General features: G+C 40.1%; 1 protein-coding gene across 2 annotated transcripts; it reads right to left on the reverse strand.

Moving 5' to 3' along the window:
* Positions 1-238: 238 nt before the first annotated feature.
* On the reverse strand, positions 239-12516 carry MMGT1 (membrane magnesium transporter 1). Of its 2 annotated transcripts, XM_019956079.2 has the most exons (5): positions 12150-12516; positions 10827-10928; positions 8062-8114; positions 5245-5348; positions 239-3646 (listed from the first exon to the last, which is right to left on the reverse strand). In XM_019956079.2, exons 1-5 carry the CDS (start codon positions 12226-12228, stop codon positions 3487-3489), a joined length of 498 nt encoding a protein of 165 aa, XP_019811638.2. In that variant the 5' UTR covers positions 12229-12516; the 3' UTR covers positions 239-3486. The 2 variants fall into 2 exon arrangements, with proteins under 2 accessions (XP_019811638.2, XP_070640842.1); XM_070784741.1 differs by lacking the exon at positions 10827-10928 and having other exon boundaries at positions 12150-12507.
* Between the last annotated feature and the right edge of the window lie 2465 nt (positions 12517-14981).

The raw sequence follows: 14981 nt of genomic DNA on the forward strand, positions 1-14981 counted from the left end.
AATGAGATTACACATTCTATTTCAACTCTAAAAGAGCATAAAATTGCAGTAAGACTTTACATGTATAATGAAAAGTAAAGTATCCATTGAATTTAGTAAAAGCATCACACTAGAAAAAATACAGTTGTTAAAATTAAATCTTACATTTTTCTGGGGACAGAGAAGCAGAAGAAAATGAGATTAAAAGTAAAACATACAAACAAACAAACAAAACAACAAAAAAAACCACTACCAAAAACAGGGTGAGACAATCATTTATTTATTGGACAGGGCAAGATCATTTAAAGAGAGGAAACATATCCAAAAGAATGTGTTTAGCTTGGTGTTACAGGCATTGATGCTCACAACAAACAACACTACTCAATACATCATGGAAACAGGCCACATACAACCGGGGGATGCTGTCATGCCACTCAAAAATAAGCCACAATGCTCAGGAAACAATCATTAGGGAGTTACAGAGCTTCACAGCCTCCAATTTGCCGACCTGCATTTTCTGCAGCTGGGCCACTAGGCCATAGCATTCGGCTGCTTCCCTGATTAAGTGAGCCTTCCTATATTCTAGAGAGCCTTCAACAATACACACTTCTGAATGTCACTGAAATCATAAGTCAGCTGCAGGCTTAATTTGCTCACATCACTACATTTTTGGCTACCTTAGTACTGCCTCACAGCATTACAAAAAACTTCTGAACTTAATTCATTTAGCACTGTTATGATGCATCCAAATCACCCCAATCCTATGGTACATACTTTAAAAAGAGAGCATAAATTCACTGGAGGAAATTAAAAATTTGGGAAACTCACCTGACCAGAGGTATACAAGCTCCTAGCAAAATTAGACATGACTGAAGTCTGCTATGTCAATTACTTGCCATATTATTTGGCATCATTTTTAGCAAGACTATCCTGAGCAGGCAAAGATTTCAATATCCATTCTAGAGACTAGACAAACAATTATATTAACACATCATGAATGCTTGGTTCTGAGAAAAAACCTATTCAGCATCCGACTGACTGAGAAACCTGTTAGGAATCTGACCTTGCCTCCTTACATCTAGTGATTCTTACCAACCACCTCCTTTCAGAGAATTCACAGTTCTTAACATGAGAAGTTCTCACTCCACATAGAACTAAACAATATTTGGGAAGCCAGCCATGAAAGTTCAGATACTATGGGAATCCAATCATACTAAATGACCAGAAGAAACAAACCTGCACAGACAGAAAGATTAGTTGCTCAGGGTTGGGAGGCACTGGGAGGGAAGGACAGGTGACTACTAAAGGGTACAGGGTTTCTTTCCAGGGTGACAGCCACAATTCTCAAATTGACTGTGACCATGTTTGCACGACTTTGTGAATACATTATAAAACCACTGAATTGTACCCTTTAGATGGGTAAATAGTAAGGTATGTGATTTATATCTTAATAAATTTATTATAAAAACATACTAGGAAAGGAAGACAGGCCTCAAAAGAGAAGAAAACAAGAGGATCTTGCAAATCAAGTCATACCTGAGGAAATGGTAGACAGGCATGATGGAAGGAGCTTGTTTCTCGTACACTACTTCGATTTATATGACTTTAACTCCTGACTTCACATTTTAAACTCATTTCTAAATTATTTTAGATTTCTAACTTTGTTCTCCTTAGAGAGCAGAGTCAGTGTTCCACAGATAGATTGGGTTAGCAAAACAAAACTAAACAATGATTAAAAGGTTAGCAAAACAAAACTAAACAACGATTAAAAACCCACTGACAAAATAATCTTGTACTTTGGGCTGTGTGTTACCAGGCAGAAGAGCTGAGGTTTACTACTAGCAGAAAAAAAGCCATCAACGATAAGGGCATCTTATGATTCTTGCCTAAAGCACATTTCCTTTTTAAATTCCCTTTACACCTATACAATTCAACAAAAGCAACGTTCTCTACCAAGAAATGTTAAGCTTCCAGCAGATCAGAGCTAGCCAAATTTCCCTAAAATTGCTATTTCTAAAAAAATTCTAGTCTGTACCCTCATCCTCACCTTCAGCAACATACAATGAAGACAGAAAACTCCAAGTCTGCTACAAATTGGAAGCTACGACCTTAATTTTTAAATTAAAAGATATTAGTTCCAAATATTTAGAACATATTTGGCCCAATTCTGTTGAGATCTACCTTTAATAAGGTTTCCTTTATTATTACTAATTCATTGCTGCTAAGTCGCTTCAGTCGTGTCCAACTCTGTGCGACCCCATAGACAGCAGCCCACCAGGCTCCTCTGTCCATGGGATTCTCCAGGCAAGAACACTGGAGTGGGTTGCCATTTCCTCCTCCAGTGCACGAAAGTGAAAAGTCAAAGTGAAGTCACTCAGTCGTGTCCGACTCCTAGCGACCCCATGGACTGCAGCCCATCAGGCTCCTCTGTCCATGGGATTCTCCAGGCAAGAACACTGGAGTGGGTTGCCATTTCCTCCTCCAATGCATGAAAGTGAAAAGTCAAAGTGAAGTCACTCAGTCGTGTCCGACTCCTATCGATCCCATGGACTGCAGCCCACCAGGCTCCTCCGTCCATGGGATTTTCCAGGCAAGAGTACTGGAGTGGGGTGCCATTGCCTTCTCCAACTAATTCACAAGTTCATTATGCAATAAAATAACAGAGGCTTAGAATAAGTTAAACTGGTTAGTAACAACTAATCAGTTTTCTTCAGTGATTACTGTTCTTCTACATAGGCAGGATAATTAATTCACGGATGGTCTTTCTGGTCTATCTTCAACTATTCTTACACTATATAATCAATTAGGGACATTGTTTTACAGATACATGAAGAGAACACAGGTAGCTTTACGTAAGTTGAGTTTGTTAAATCTATTTGTTATGACGGGATTTCTGACATAAAAATTGCTCACTGCACACTGAATCCCAGAGAAGTGATGAAACAAGACAGCTGATGTTAGGAGGTATATGGGAGTAGGGTAGGGTGAGAATTCATGGATAAATTAAAAACTGGCAAGTATCTGCTGAAGCAGAGCCACTTTTTAGGGGGCATAAGAAAAACTGGTAAGTCACCATTTTGGTCTCTTTAGAGAAATTCATTTGTTGTTAAGAACTTAAGACCATTTACTACCATTCATGCTGCAAAATGCAGTAGTCACACTATTTCCAAAAGGATCCTAAAAACTGTAGTGCAAAAGAAATCTAAGAAAATAAATAATTACAAAACCATCAACATTTTTCAAAGAAATGTGCTCAAAACAGTGACTTTTACAAAAAATGTGAATTTGTTTTAAATGAAAAAAGAATTCTATGAAAGATCAAAGACTCATTTCACAGATAACTTATACTGCATTAATGACTTGATTAACAGTGTACAAATAAGGGTTGTAGACTTTTTTAATTAGGTCTGAGCGATCAATATAAATACTGATGGGGGAGTGTTTTGTATCCCAAACTCCAATATTCCAGCTTTGTGTCCTGTCCTGTTATTATAATTTGTAAAAATCTTAACGACGCAGTGACTCAAGTTTTCGTAACTTCAATGATGTGTTAGAGGACAATGCATCTTGGTTTGAAGAATTTGTTGTATCCGAAGGCCGGAACAGTACTCGACCACGATGATTAAATACATAAAATGATGGGTGATTCCTTAGTGTGTCAAATGTCCTTAAAAAAAGAAAAGCATCAATTTTAGATAAACCTTGATAAAAGCCTATTTGAAAATAAGTAGGCTTCTAATAAATTATGAATTTGCTATGGGTTGTATTTTTAACTAAGTTTAAATCCATAAAATTAGACTATAATTGGTAATCATACTGTATTCACTTTTTTCCTGTACAAGGAAAATAAGAAACCCGGAAAAGCAACATAATAAAATTTTTAATTCAGGCATTCCTTCCAGGATATCTATGCAAACAAATAATCACTCAACTTTAATCACCTCTGTGAATCTACCACTAGCCCATGCTAAATAGTCCTTAAAAAAAAAAAGTACATAGATTGTACCTTTGATTATTCTCACTTGATCTGTTTCCCAAGAATCAGTACAACGAAAGATTCCTTTCGGCCCTTCTGTACCCGCTGTTGTCCAAACCTGTATATTCTGCTGCCATGTACTAAATTCATGTACTTTGCTACCACCTACTTAATGCCATTCTGTTTTACTGCTTTCTTTCTTGGCCCCTCGCCTGTGATTCCTGGTAGACTCTTTGTAAGAACAGTAGTGGGTGGTGATAGTGGAGTATCCTTTTCTTCTTTCCAGCGAGATATATGTAGTCTAAAAAAAGTTCACAAACACTGAAGTGTACAGCTTTTGGTGTTGATTTGTTTTTAAATATTAATTTCCTGGAAGGAAAGAGAACTCTTCTTTTGATAAAAACTCAAATCTCAAAGTCAGCCCACCTAAAAATCCAAGCATACCCCCACATAAAAGGGAAGCCTGACATGTGACTATATGAAATGTAAATTTAAAAGTAAAAGTAAAAAGGGAGCGAATTTCCTGTAACACATAAATGTGTACTGTGAATTCTTCTAAGGAAGTACTGTGTTAAAATTTCTAGGATCAAGAAGGTGGGTAAAGTCCAGAGATTGAATTGAACAAAGCTAAAGGATGATTCTATGAAAGTGAGCAACACAGAAAAGTAAAGCAAGCAAAGCTCGTGAAAATAGCTTAGAAGTAGTACAGGAGGAAAAAACAAAGCAGAATAACAAATATACTTTAGTCTGAGGACATAAAAGGGCCTGAGAGCAGAGTTTATGTCACAGACTAGGTTCAAAGGATAGAGGAAACAGAAAACCCCTTAATCTTCCAACGACTAAGCTGGGACAAGAGGATAAAAAGCGGAAAAAGGGAGGGAGGGAGGGCAAGGGAAGGAAAAGAGAAAGGAGACAGGGAAGCAAAGTGGTGAGGGGTGGAGGAGGGGGTAGAGGAGAGGGAAGAAGGGAAGGAAAGAAGGAAAACATGCCTGAGGGAATATCTTCCTTATATATCTATTTTCATCCATCTATCCAACCAACAAACAAGTAATTTTAAGCAACCATAATATAACATCTTATTCTAATGTCAACAGTCTGTCATTCAACTTCCATTTTTCCTGTCAAATCAAACACTGACTCAATTTTTTTACCTCATTACTCATACAAACTGCATGATCAAAATGTAAAAACAAAACCAACTTTTACGTACCAGAAAACATAATATTAAACTATGTAAATGAAGCAAAACCCCCATGAAATTAAATGTCTATGAAAAGGAAAAGACTTACTTATTTTTTAGTTCTGAAGTGGCATCCATGTCTTTAAACTCCCCTGCAATATGAACTATACCATAACAGGTAACTGCAAAGGCCAGAAGTGTCTGAAGAACTATCTGTGAGTATAAAGATTAAGATTACTCAACAACAAACAAATATTATGAAAATTTACAATTTTCTCTCCGTTTCTAGCCTCTATCAGGTATTTCTCCCAGATGCTATCAAGCAGTCAATTCTCACTTTAAATGATTTGGACTCAAACACAATAGTATCTTCTATAAGTTCTGTGGATCAGCTGCAATAACACGTCTGGGTTTTGCTCAAATAGCAAAACAGGTACTGAGCCATTCAGAACTCAGTTATCAACTATGACTAACTTCTAAGAGCAACTATAAATGTTTTAATGTATTAGTGTTAAATAACACAGAGTATTAAAAAAAAACACCCCTTACCCACTGCTGCTGCTGCTGCTGCTGCGTCACTTCAGTCGTGTCCGACTCTGTGCGACCCCATAGACAGCAGCCCACCAGGCTCCCCCGTCCCTGGGATTCTCCAGGCAAGAACACTGGAGTGGGTTGCCATTTCCTTCTCCAGTGCATGAAAGTGAAAAGTGAAAGTGAAGTCGCTCAGTCGTGTCCAACTCTTCGCGACCCCATGGACTGCAGCATACCAGGTTCCTCCGTCCAAGGGATTTTCGAGACAAGAGTACTGGAGTGGGTTGCCATTGCCTTCTCCGCCCTCACTCACTACCCAGCTTAAAAAAGAGAATATTACCAGTCCCTTTCAAGGCCCAGGTATCCCTCTCCAATTATATCCCTCACCCTCCCTGCCAGTTAACCATTGGCCCCAATTGTGTATTAATCAGTTCCTTGCTTTTATTTATTTTACCAGCTCTATGTGTACGTCTAAAACATACATTGCTTACTTTTTCCCATTTGAGCTTTTTTTTCTTTTGGTGAGATTCCTCCCTATTGTGGTATATAGTTATTATAGTCCATTCATTTTCACTGTATTTCATTACATGAAATTCCCACAATTTATCCATGCACTGTTGATAGCTATGTGGGCTAGTTCCTGTCTGTAACTTTTACAAAGTCAGGATGGATACCTTTGTGTATGTCTCCTAACACAAGGGAATGCAATCACTGGCGTGAGAGTATACACAAATTCAACTTTATTAGGTAATACCAAACTGCTTTCCAAAGAGGTTGTGCAAGCATGTAAACAAAAATTTGCAGTGTTTGATATTAACCAACATGGGATTACAGGCATATTTAATTTTCCTGATTGTAATTATCTGTATTTTTCAAATTTTTCCATTTGTAAACAGAAGAAAGTTATTTGAAACAGATAGAAATGAGTGCATATACACAAGTGCATGTGTATGTGTGTGTGTATGCATCTACCACAAAAACAAAGGTAACAGAAGAGTGAGTTAATAGTCACATTTACCATATCTTGAATTACAGACAATTAAAGTCAAAATTAGCCACAAGCTATTACTTTAATTTTCTAAATCAAAATCTAATGTCATATGTTATGCTGGTTTACATCCCCATCATCAGTGTACCAAGACCTATTTCATACAATGCAATCACAGACATCATTAACAAGGATGTGGTAACTCTGAGCTGTCGTGAAAATATGTCAAGATAAATCAATAAAAATCCTGTGTGTTTTGGTTACATAAAACTATATACACACAAACAAAGATAATGTTGCTTATGCACAGAAGAAAACTAAACTACTGATACGCTCCAAACTGTTGGGAACAGAAGGAGAATTGTGAGCATGGGGTCAGTGTTTTTTTAATATATGGAGTCAATTTTACTTTTGACACTGTTTGATTCTACAAAGAACTTACTACTTTTGTACATTAAAAATCCAAGAAAGATAAAAAAGTTGGGGGAAGGATTCCCTGGCAGTACAGTGGTTAGGACTTTGCACTTCCACTGCAGAAGGCATGGATTTGATCCCTGGTCAGGGAACTAAGATCCTCTCAAGCCACAAAGCACAGCCAAAAAAAAAAAAATCCAGGAAAGATAAAAAACTGTGAGTGAAGTTCACATATTATTGCAACTTTAAAAAAAGCACTTCCTATTTTTTTAATCTTTATCACCTCTGTGTATGCCCCTAAACAATGTTTTGTTAGGTTTACTTGTTTTTAAACTTTATGTATAAAAGAAACTTTTCTAAAAAACATAAGATTTTTAAAAAGTGGGGGACTTCCCTGGCGGTCCAGTGCTTAAGACTCCATGCTTCCACTGCAGAGGACACAGGTTCAATCCCTGGTCAGGGAACTAAGATTCTGCATGGCTCAAGGTGCAGCCAAAAAAGATAAAGTCAAATAATCAACTTGTTAAGTTCATCTTAGACTATGGACAGAGCAACTTCTAGAAAGACTATTTAAACTGAGTTCTAGGGACTTCCCCCATGGTCCAGTGTTTAGCACTCCACAATTCCATTCCAGGGGCCTGGTTTCATCCATGGTTGGGAAACTAAGATCCCATAGGCTGCGTGGCACAGCCAAAAAATAAACAAACTAAGTTCTAGAAACCAAACAGAAATATTTTGTTTCTACATCTTTGGGCTTTATAATCAGTGACAAAAAGTATATAACAGATGTTATTTCATGTCTGGAAAATTAAGAGAATAAAAAATAAAAAAAAATTTTAAATACATTTTAAGCTATGTGGCTAATTTTTAAACTGTATATAAATATATATTTTTATTGAAGTATAGCTGATTTACAATGTTGTGTTAGTTTCAGGTATACAACAAAGTGATTTGGTTATATATATTTCAATGGAATATAAATGACCAACTTACATCTATTGGCAGGGATTCATCTTCCTTTTCTGTTAATCGCATATAAGAACGATCTATAAACCAGAAGCACACCATTAAGGAAACTGTAGCCCATTTTTCTTAAAATGCAAGCAAATCAATATACCAAAGAAACAACTGACATATGCTAAAACAAACAATGCTAATCCTGGATTCCTCAAAAACCTCTATCTTCTAAGGCAGTCAGTCTGATCCTGAACTATTTTATTCCCATCATGACCTGCTTTCTCATCCTATAAAACAGAAGAGTGAAAAGTGAGCAAACTAAGGAAGAAATACCTAAACAACTTTTCTTTCATTATTACAGGAAAACTAGAATTCTCTTAAATTCTTTCACTAACTGATCAAAGAAATCACAATTATTTAAAAATTAAGTCTACAGAAAAATCTCAACTCTAAAATAGCACTACCATTACATAATATGGACAAAGTAATATTGCTATGGAAATGTTTTTCTCAAGAGAATATCCTGGGGCAGCGTTGGAATAGGAGTAATTCCTGTACATCAATTTCTGCTTCTATGATTTAATTCTGCTACTGCCTTAGCCTCAGGAGGCAGCAGGGTATGAAGGAAAAGGATCAAGGTTTGGAAGTTGAGAAGCCTGGATCATAACACCAGCTCTTCAGTTTATCATAATCTCATTCAATGTGAAAGACACTCTAGTGGACTGTAACATGTGTCTCAATCTCAGAGTGTTAAAATGTAGGAGGGAGAGGGTGAATGTGCCTGAGAATATAGTATCCTTTCACTGCCTAGATTTCTGCATCAGTAAAATGGGAATAATATAAGAATCAAAGGAGATACAGGATAGGCGCTCTGCCAAAATAAAGTTCATCACAGGAAAGATGAGCATGCCACAGCACCATAGGGTGCTACTTGCTGCCACAATCTGACAAGATACAATTAGCCTCAATGGTAATAATGGTCTGTTTCCAACATGAGCATTGTAAAGAGGTCCTACTGCAGTGATAAATGCCACAAGGCATTCTCATCTCACATAAAAACACAAAATCCTAATTCTAGAGGAACCTAGCAGTCTCTACTTAATTTAATATGTGTTGTGCTTAGTTGCTCAGTTGTCTTAGACTCTTTGTGACCCCATGGACTACTGCCCGCCAGGCTCCTCTGTCCTTAGGGATTCTCCAGGCAAGAATACTGGAGTGGATTGCCATGCCCTCCTCCAGGGGACCTTCCCAACCCAGGGATCGAAGCCAGGTCTCCCGCACTGCAGGTGGATTCTTTACCAACTGAGCCACCAAGGAAGCCCTCTACTTAATATAACATGCTTAAAAACTCAAATTGTGAGTAAGCATGCACTCACTGATTCTTAAAAGAGAATGTGTTTAGAGACATTTCTGGTTTTATCTCACAAGTTTCATCACAGGACAGGTGTAAAAGAAAAATTAAACCAATGCCAAAGTAGGTTTTGGCTAACTTCCTACTGTCCAATTCCCAGCTACCTTTCTTTGCTTGAAGCCTAATCTGACTCTAACCCTACCTTAGTAGGATATTCCCTCATCTGTAAAACGAAAGGGTTGGACTTCTGTCACCTGTCTCCTTGCTCTAGGACTGTAATATTTTACAGCTGAAGTCTATAGTAGAAAATGACACAGTACCACTGTATCCTAATCTCCTCTAGGGCAGCATTTCTCAAATGAATGTGCATACAATCACCTGGGGATCTTATTAAAATGTAGATTCGGATTCCACATATCTGAGGTGGGGTCTGAGTTTCTGCATTTCTGACAAGGTCCCAGATGATTGACCACACTTGATCAGCAAGGCTCTAGGTGCCTCTTAACCCCTTCCCCCACCTCCAAAAAACAACTGCTCCCATCTCCATGTATCTTTACTTTTAGCATCTATATCACTTTATGGTGACTGCTGCTTGAATCACTTGTTTCTCCATTTGACTCTGAACTCCCTCAGGACATCACTGCACCTTCTAGCACCTAAGCACATCGCAATTTCAACCAATTACTCAAGACTGAATTTTACCAAGCAATGTAGCACATAGGCTCTAGAATCAAACTGTTTGTATTTGAAGCCCAGCCTCCCCATTTATCATCTTTGTAATTTTGTGCAAGTTTCCTAGCAGCGTGGCTCAATTTCTTCATCTTTCAAAGGTGATAATAACAATAATATCTATTCTTGCCTGGAAAATCCCATGGACGGAGAAGCCTGGTAGGCTACAGTCCACGGGGCCGCAAAGAGTCGGACACGACTGAGCGACTTCACTTCACTTCACTTCACAGGGATTTTGGAAGGATTGAATTACACAATACACATAAAGTGCTTAGTTCAGTGCCTGGCACATGGTAAGCTATTATTATTGTCATCATTAAAGACAGGAGTTTTGCAGAAACTGTCAGAGAGAAAGGAGGCAGGGAAAACATGAGGACTAAATGTAATGTGATATCCTGGATTGATTCTTGGAATAGAAAGAAGACATTAATGGGAAAACTGGTGAAATCCAAATAAAAGCTAGACTGTACTTAATAGTAATATACCAATGTCAGTTTCCTAGTTGTGATATCATACCATAGTAATGGAAGATGTTACCAAGGAGAGAAACTGGGTGAAGAGAATACAGTAACTATTTGCACTATCTTTGTAACCTTTCTGTAAATCTAAAATTTCAAAATAAATTTTTAAAAAAATTAAAGCTGAATTTTTGTCAAGACAAATGTTGTCATAATACATGTATCTAAAAATGTAATTTTAATAATTGGATCATTTTAATTACCGTATACATAATACATAGAACGAAAGATTTTATCTTGAAAACTGGAGCTTTGAAGGAATTCGCATTTCCTTTTCCACTTTATTCCTGAAGATGGAAAGTAATCTAGCAAATAAAGGAAAAAAGTTCAACTCTGAATTTCCTCCCTTCATTCAACAAATTTATTGAGTAACTACTGTAGGGAACATTATGCTGGGCACTGAGATTACAGCAATGAACAAAATATACATCATCCCTGCCCTCGTGGGCTCTATAGGTTACAAAAGAGATCGGCAAACTTTTCCTGTAAAGGGCCAGATAATAAATATTTTAGCCTTTGCAGGCTTTACTATCTCCGTTGCAACTATTCAACTTTGCCCTTAGAAAGCAGCCAGAAAATACCTAAACGGGCATGACTGTGTGCCAATAAAACCACCGATAGACACTGAAACGTGGATTTTATATAACTGTCATGGATCATAAAATGATATTCTTTTGCTCCCCCCACCCCCAACAAATTAAAACTCTAAAAACATTCTTAGCTCACTGCAAAAACAAGAGGGAGGCTGCATTTGACCCACATGCTAGAGTTTGCTAACCCTCGGTCTAGGAGAGAAGGAAGACCTCCAAACAGATCAACCGTCTCACTGCACTGCATCCTCTGCTGGAGTCTAAGTTTCTTCTTGACAATACAATTGTATATGTACGATAAAGTACTTTTACTTTGCCTTTTTCTTAAACTTCCCAATCACTCTTTGACATAGAAAGGGCAAGAATTAAAATCCACCTCAATGAAGCATCAGAGAAGGGATATGATATGCCCAAGGTCACAGATTTAGCGGTAAAGCAAGTTTTTAAGAACCAGCCCTCCAGTCTCCCAGCCCGGTGCTCTTTGCCCCATATCACAGTGCCTCCCAGAGGCAAGTGGTCACCTAACTTCTCAGTCCTCCTGGAAAACCCAGGAGTGCCCAAGACGCTGTCCACCTAGTTGTCATGGAACCATGAGCATCCGAAGTCCTCGATCTGACACTTTACCAACCCCGCGATGGATCTGACAACACTTGTCCCAGATTCCCGGAAAGGCTCCCTTTCTGCCCACCCTGCAGCCCACCGATCCCCTCTCCCCAACATCCCCTTCCAACCCTGCTGTAATCCCAGTTGCCCCACTCTCCTCAGACTCCAAGCTTTCCACCGGGGAGCCCCGCACCGCTTCTCACAGTCACCCCAAACTCTAAGGTCTCAAATGACCATTTCTGGGCCACTCGGTCCGACACTCCTTCTTGGGTGCGCCCACACGCCGCCCGCAGAGTCCCGCATGGGAGCTGTCCCTGTCCCCCAGGCACTTACGCTGCGCAGCGGAAAAGGCCGCGTGGGCTAAGGCAAAGAGGCCGATGCCCACCAGCCCCTTCCATAGCGACGGCGCCATGACTCCGAAAGAGCAGCCCAACAAAAGAAGCGAAGGGCGGCAGAACCGTTCCTTCCTCCACCGGCGGTTGTCCGCGCAGCGCAGAAAGATGACGTCACTGAACCCCTGGGCGCGAAGCGTCTCAGAGGTGGAAAAACAGAATAGCCGTGAGAAAGCGGAAACGGGAATGCTGGGAAGAAGGGGTAAAAGACAAGGAAAAAGGTCCAGGAATGCTGAAGAGCCGGGCCTGCGCCGCGCTGCCGCTCTCGGAGAGGCGGGGCTGCGTGGAGAGCGTAGAAGAAGAAGCGCAGGCGGATCAATGGGGAAGTGGAGACGAAGGTGCCAGCAAATGAGCGCGGGCCGCGGGGCAGGGGGGCGTGGCCTGCGGAGAGCCGGGGGCGGGGCCTATGGAGAGTTCCGGGTAGGGCAGAGGGACAGTGGACGCAGCAGGAGGTAGTTAGAGGCTGTCAGTACCAGATCCCTATGTCTTGGCCGGGGATTTTTGTTTGTTTTGCTTTTTCTTCAAGTTGTGCTCTTTGTTTTCTGTCGACCTTTCTTGTACTTCAGCGTACTGGAAACTGGCACTACGGAAGGAGGCACTAGTGTGAAAGCGAGGGAGCTAGTGGGGGTGTAGAGGAAAACCACCCGGGATTTGGAGGCCCCGAACACGTTGCAAGCGGGGTACGCTCAGTAAAAGTTAGTCCTCTTCTCTTTACTTGTAAGTGGTCTATGTGAAAGATTCGCACCCAAAGGGGTGTAGCGCCAGAGGAGTGTTTTGTCACTAAGGGGACCTATTTCACATTGTGTGTGCCTAGTCGCTCAGTCGTGTCCGACTCTTTGCGATCCCATGGACTGTAGCCCGCCAGGCTCCTCTGTCCATGGGGATTCTCCAGGTAAGAATACTGGAGTGGGTTGCCATGCCCTCTTCCGGGGTATCTTCCGACCCAGGGATTGAACCCTGGTCTCCCCCCATTGCAGGCAGATTCTTTACGGTCTGAGCCACCAAGAAAGCTCAGTCCTCTGTCCATGGGGATTCTCCAGGCAAGGATACTAGAGTGGGTTGCCATGCCCTCCTCCAGGGGATCTTACCAACCCAGGGACCGAACCCCAAGTCTCCCGCATTGCCGGCGGACTCTCTACCATCTGAGCCACCAGGGAAGCCCACATTTCACATTAGGTTGAAATAAAAAGGGAAGAATAAAAGGATGATAACAATACTGGCTCATCTTCTCTCTGTCTCTCTGATCAGAATAAAATATACTCTCGATTTTTATCTTTGTCTTCATCCCCTAAAATGTAGACATTTCACATTGACCTCTTTACGTTCTACTCTCCTTTGGCCAGGTCACCTATTCCTCCCCACTGCTTTCAGCCATTGTCAATATTAGTGATTCCAAATCAACAGCTGTATCTCAAATGTCTCTCCTAAGCTCCAGACTTGCATTTCCAACTCCTTGCTGATCATTTATTTCTATCACACGGCACTTAAAACTTAATATGGCCAAAATAGAATTCATTCCTTTTCCCAAACTCCCATCAACTCCTCCCTGCCACCTGACTGGCTGGCGCAATGTTGTAAACTGCATATCACAGGGTAAATGCAAAGTATGATGATCACCATGCTTTCCCTTTAACGTCAGAATTCTACATGTTAGCTACTCAATTTATTCACCTCACTTGCTATTAGAGGCCTATCCTGGCTATGCTTTTAAATTTGCATTCTTCCCATTCCTGAGGCCCCTCGACTGCTCTATTTTCATGTCACTTTCTAAGATACACTACAATTTACCTATTGATTATGTTTCTTTTGTTTACTATCTCTCTTTGCCCAGAAATGTAAGTTCCAAGAGGGCAGAGATTTGTATCTATACCTAGAACATTGCCTGTCACATGGTAGGCATTCAGTGTTTACTGAAACAATGAATGAATTGTGGGAAAGTAGAGGGGGTGTATCCTCCTTAGAAAGGATCTCTATAGAGCATCCTTCTGTTATTTTGAATTGTGTTCAAAAATCCCTCTGGACTTGTACACACACTTACATTTTGATAACGTTTTGATGATAAGCATTTTCTGATATATTTGAGTTTCCTCAAAGCTAAAAAAAAAAAAAAAAGAAAGAAAGGAAGGCATCCAGGAATCATCAGATTTCCTCAAATTTACCTATATAGCTTTTGTCCTGGATCCCATTTTCCAAACATTTAATTATAGTCATTATTTTTCTCTGGCCCTCACCAGTTTATTCACCTCTAAGCCAAGAGTTGACAGAGTACTTGATCAATGTCAAGTATGGTATATTATATTTCTTACAAATGTTCAGTTCAGTTGCTCAGTCATGTCCAACTCTTTGTGACCCCATGGATTGCAGCACACCAGGCCTCCCTGTCCATCACCAACTCCAGGAGTCTACTCAAACTCATGTCCATCGCGTTGGTGATGCCATCCAACCATCTCCTCCTCTGTCATCCCCTTCTCCTCCTGCCCTCAATCTTTCCCAGCATCAGGGTCTTTTCCAATGAGTCAGTTCTTCGCATCAGTTAGCCAAAGTATTGGAGTTTCAGCTTCAGCATCAGTCCTTTCAATGAATATTCAGGACTAATTTCCTTTAGCATGGACTGGTTTGATCTCCTTTCAGTCCAAGGGACTCTCAAGAGTCTTCTCCAACACCACAGCTTAAAAGCATCAATTCTTTGGCACTCAGCTTTCTTTATAGTCCAACTCTCACATCCATACATGACTACTGGAAAAACCGTAGCTTTGACTAGATGGACCTTTGT

The sequence above is a fragment of the Bos indicus genome, chromosome X, assembly GCF_029378745.1.
Source record: "Bos indicus isolate NIAB-ARS_2022 breed Sahiwal x Tharparkar chromosome X, NIAB-ARS_B.indTharparkar_mat_pri_1.0, whole genome shotgun sequence".
Classification (NCBI taxonomy): domain Eukaryota; kingdom Metazoa; phylum Chordata; class Mammalia; order Artiodactyla; family Bovidae; genus Bos; species Bos indicus.

What these genes read in the sequence shown, in the direction of transcription:
- MMGT1 (XM_019956079.2), bottom strand. Translation starts at nt 12,228, where the DNA reads ATGGCGCCGTCGCTATGGAAGGGGCTGGTGGGCATCGGCCTCTTTGCC. An exon ending in TTCTATGTATTATGTATACG is followed by an intron (nt 8,115 to 10,826) that starts GTAATTAAAATG and finishes TCTGGTTTATAG; the next exon opens with ATCGTTCTTATATGCGATTA. An exon ending in ACTTCAGAACTAAAAAATAA is followed by an intron (nt 3,647 to 5,244) that starts GTAAGTCTTTTC and finishes TCTTTTTTTAAG; the next exon opens with GACATTTGACACACTAAGGA.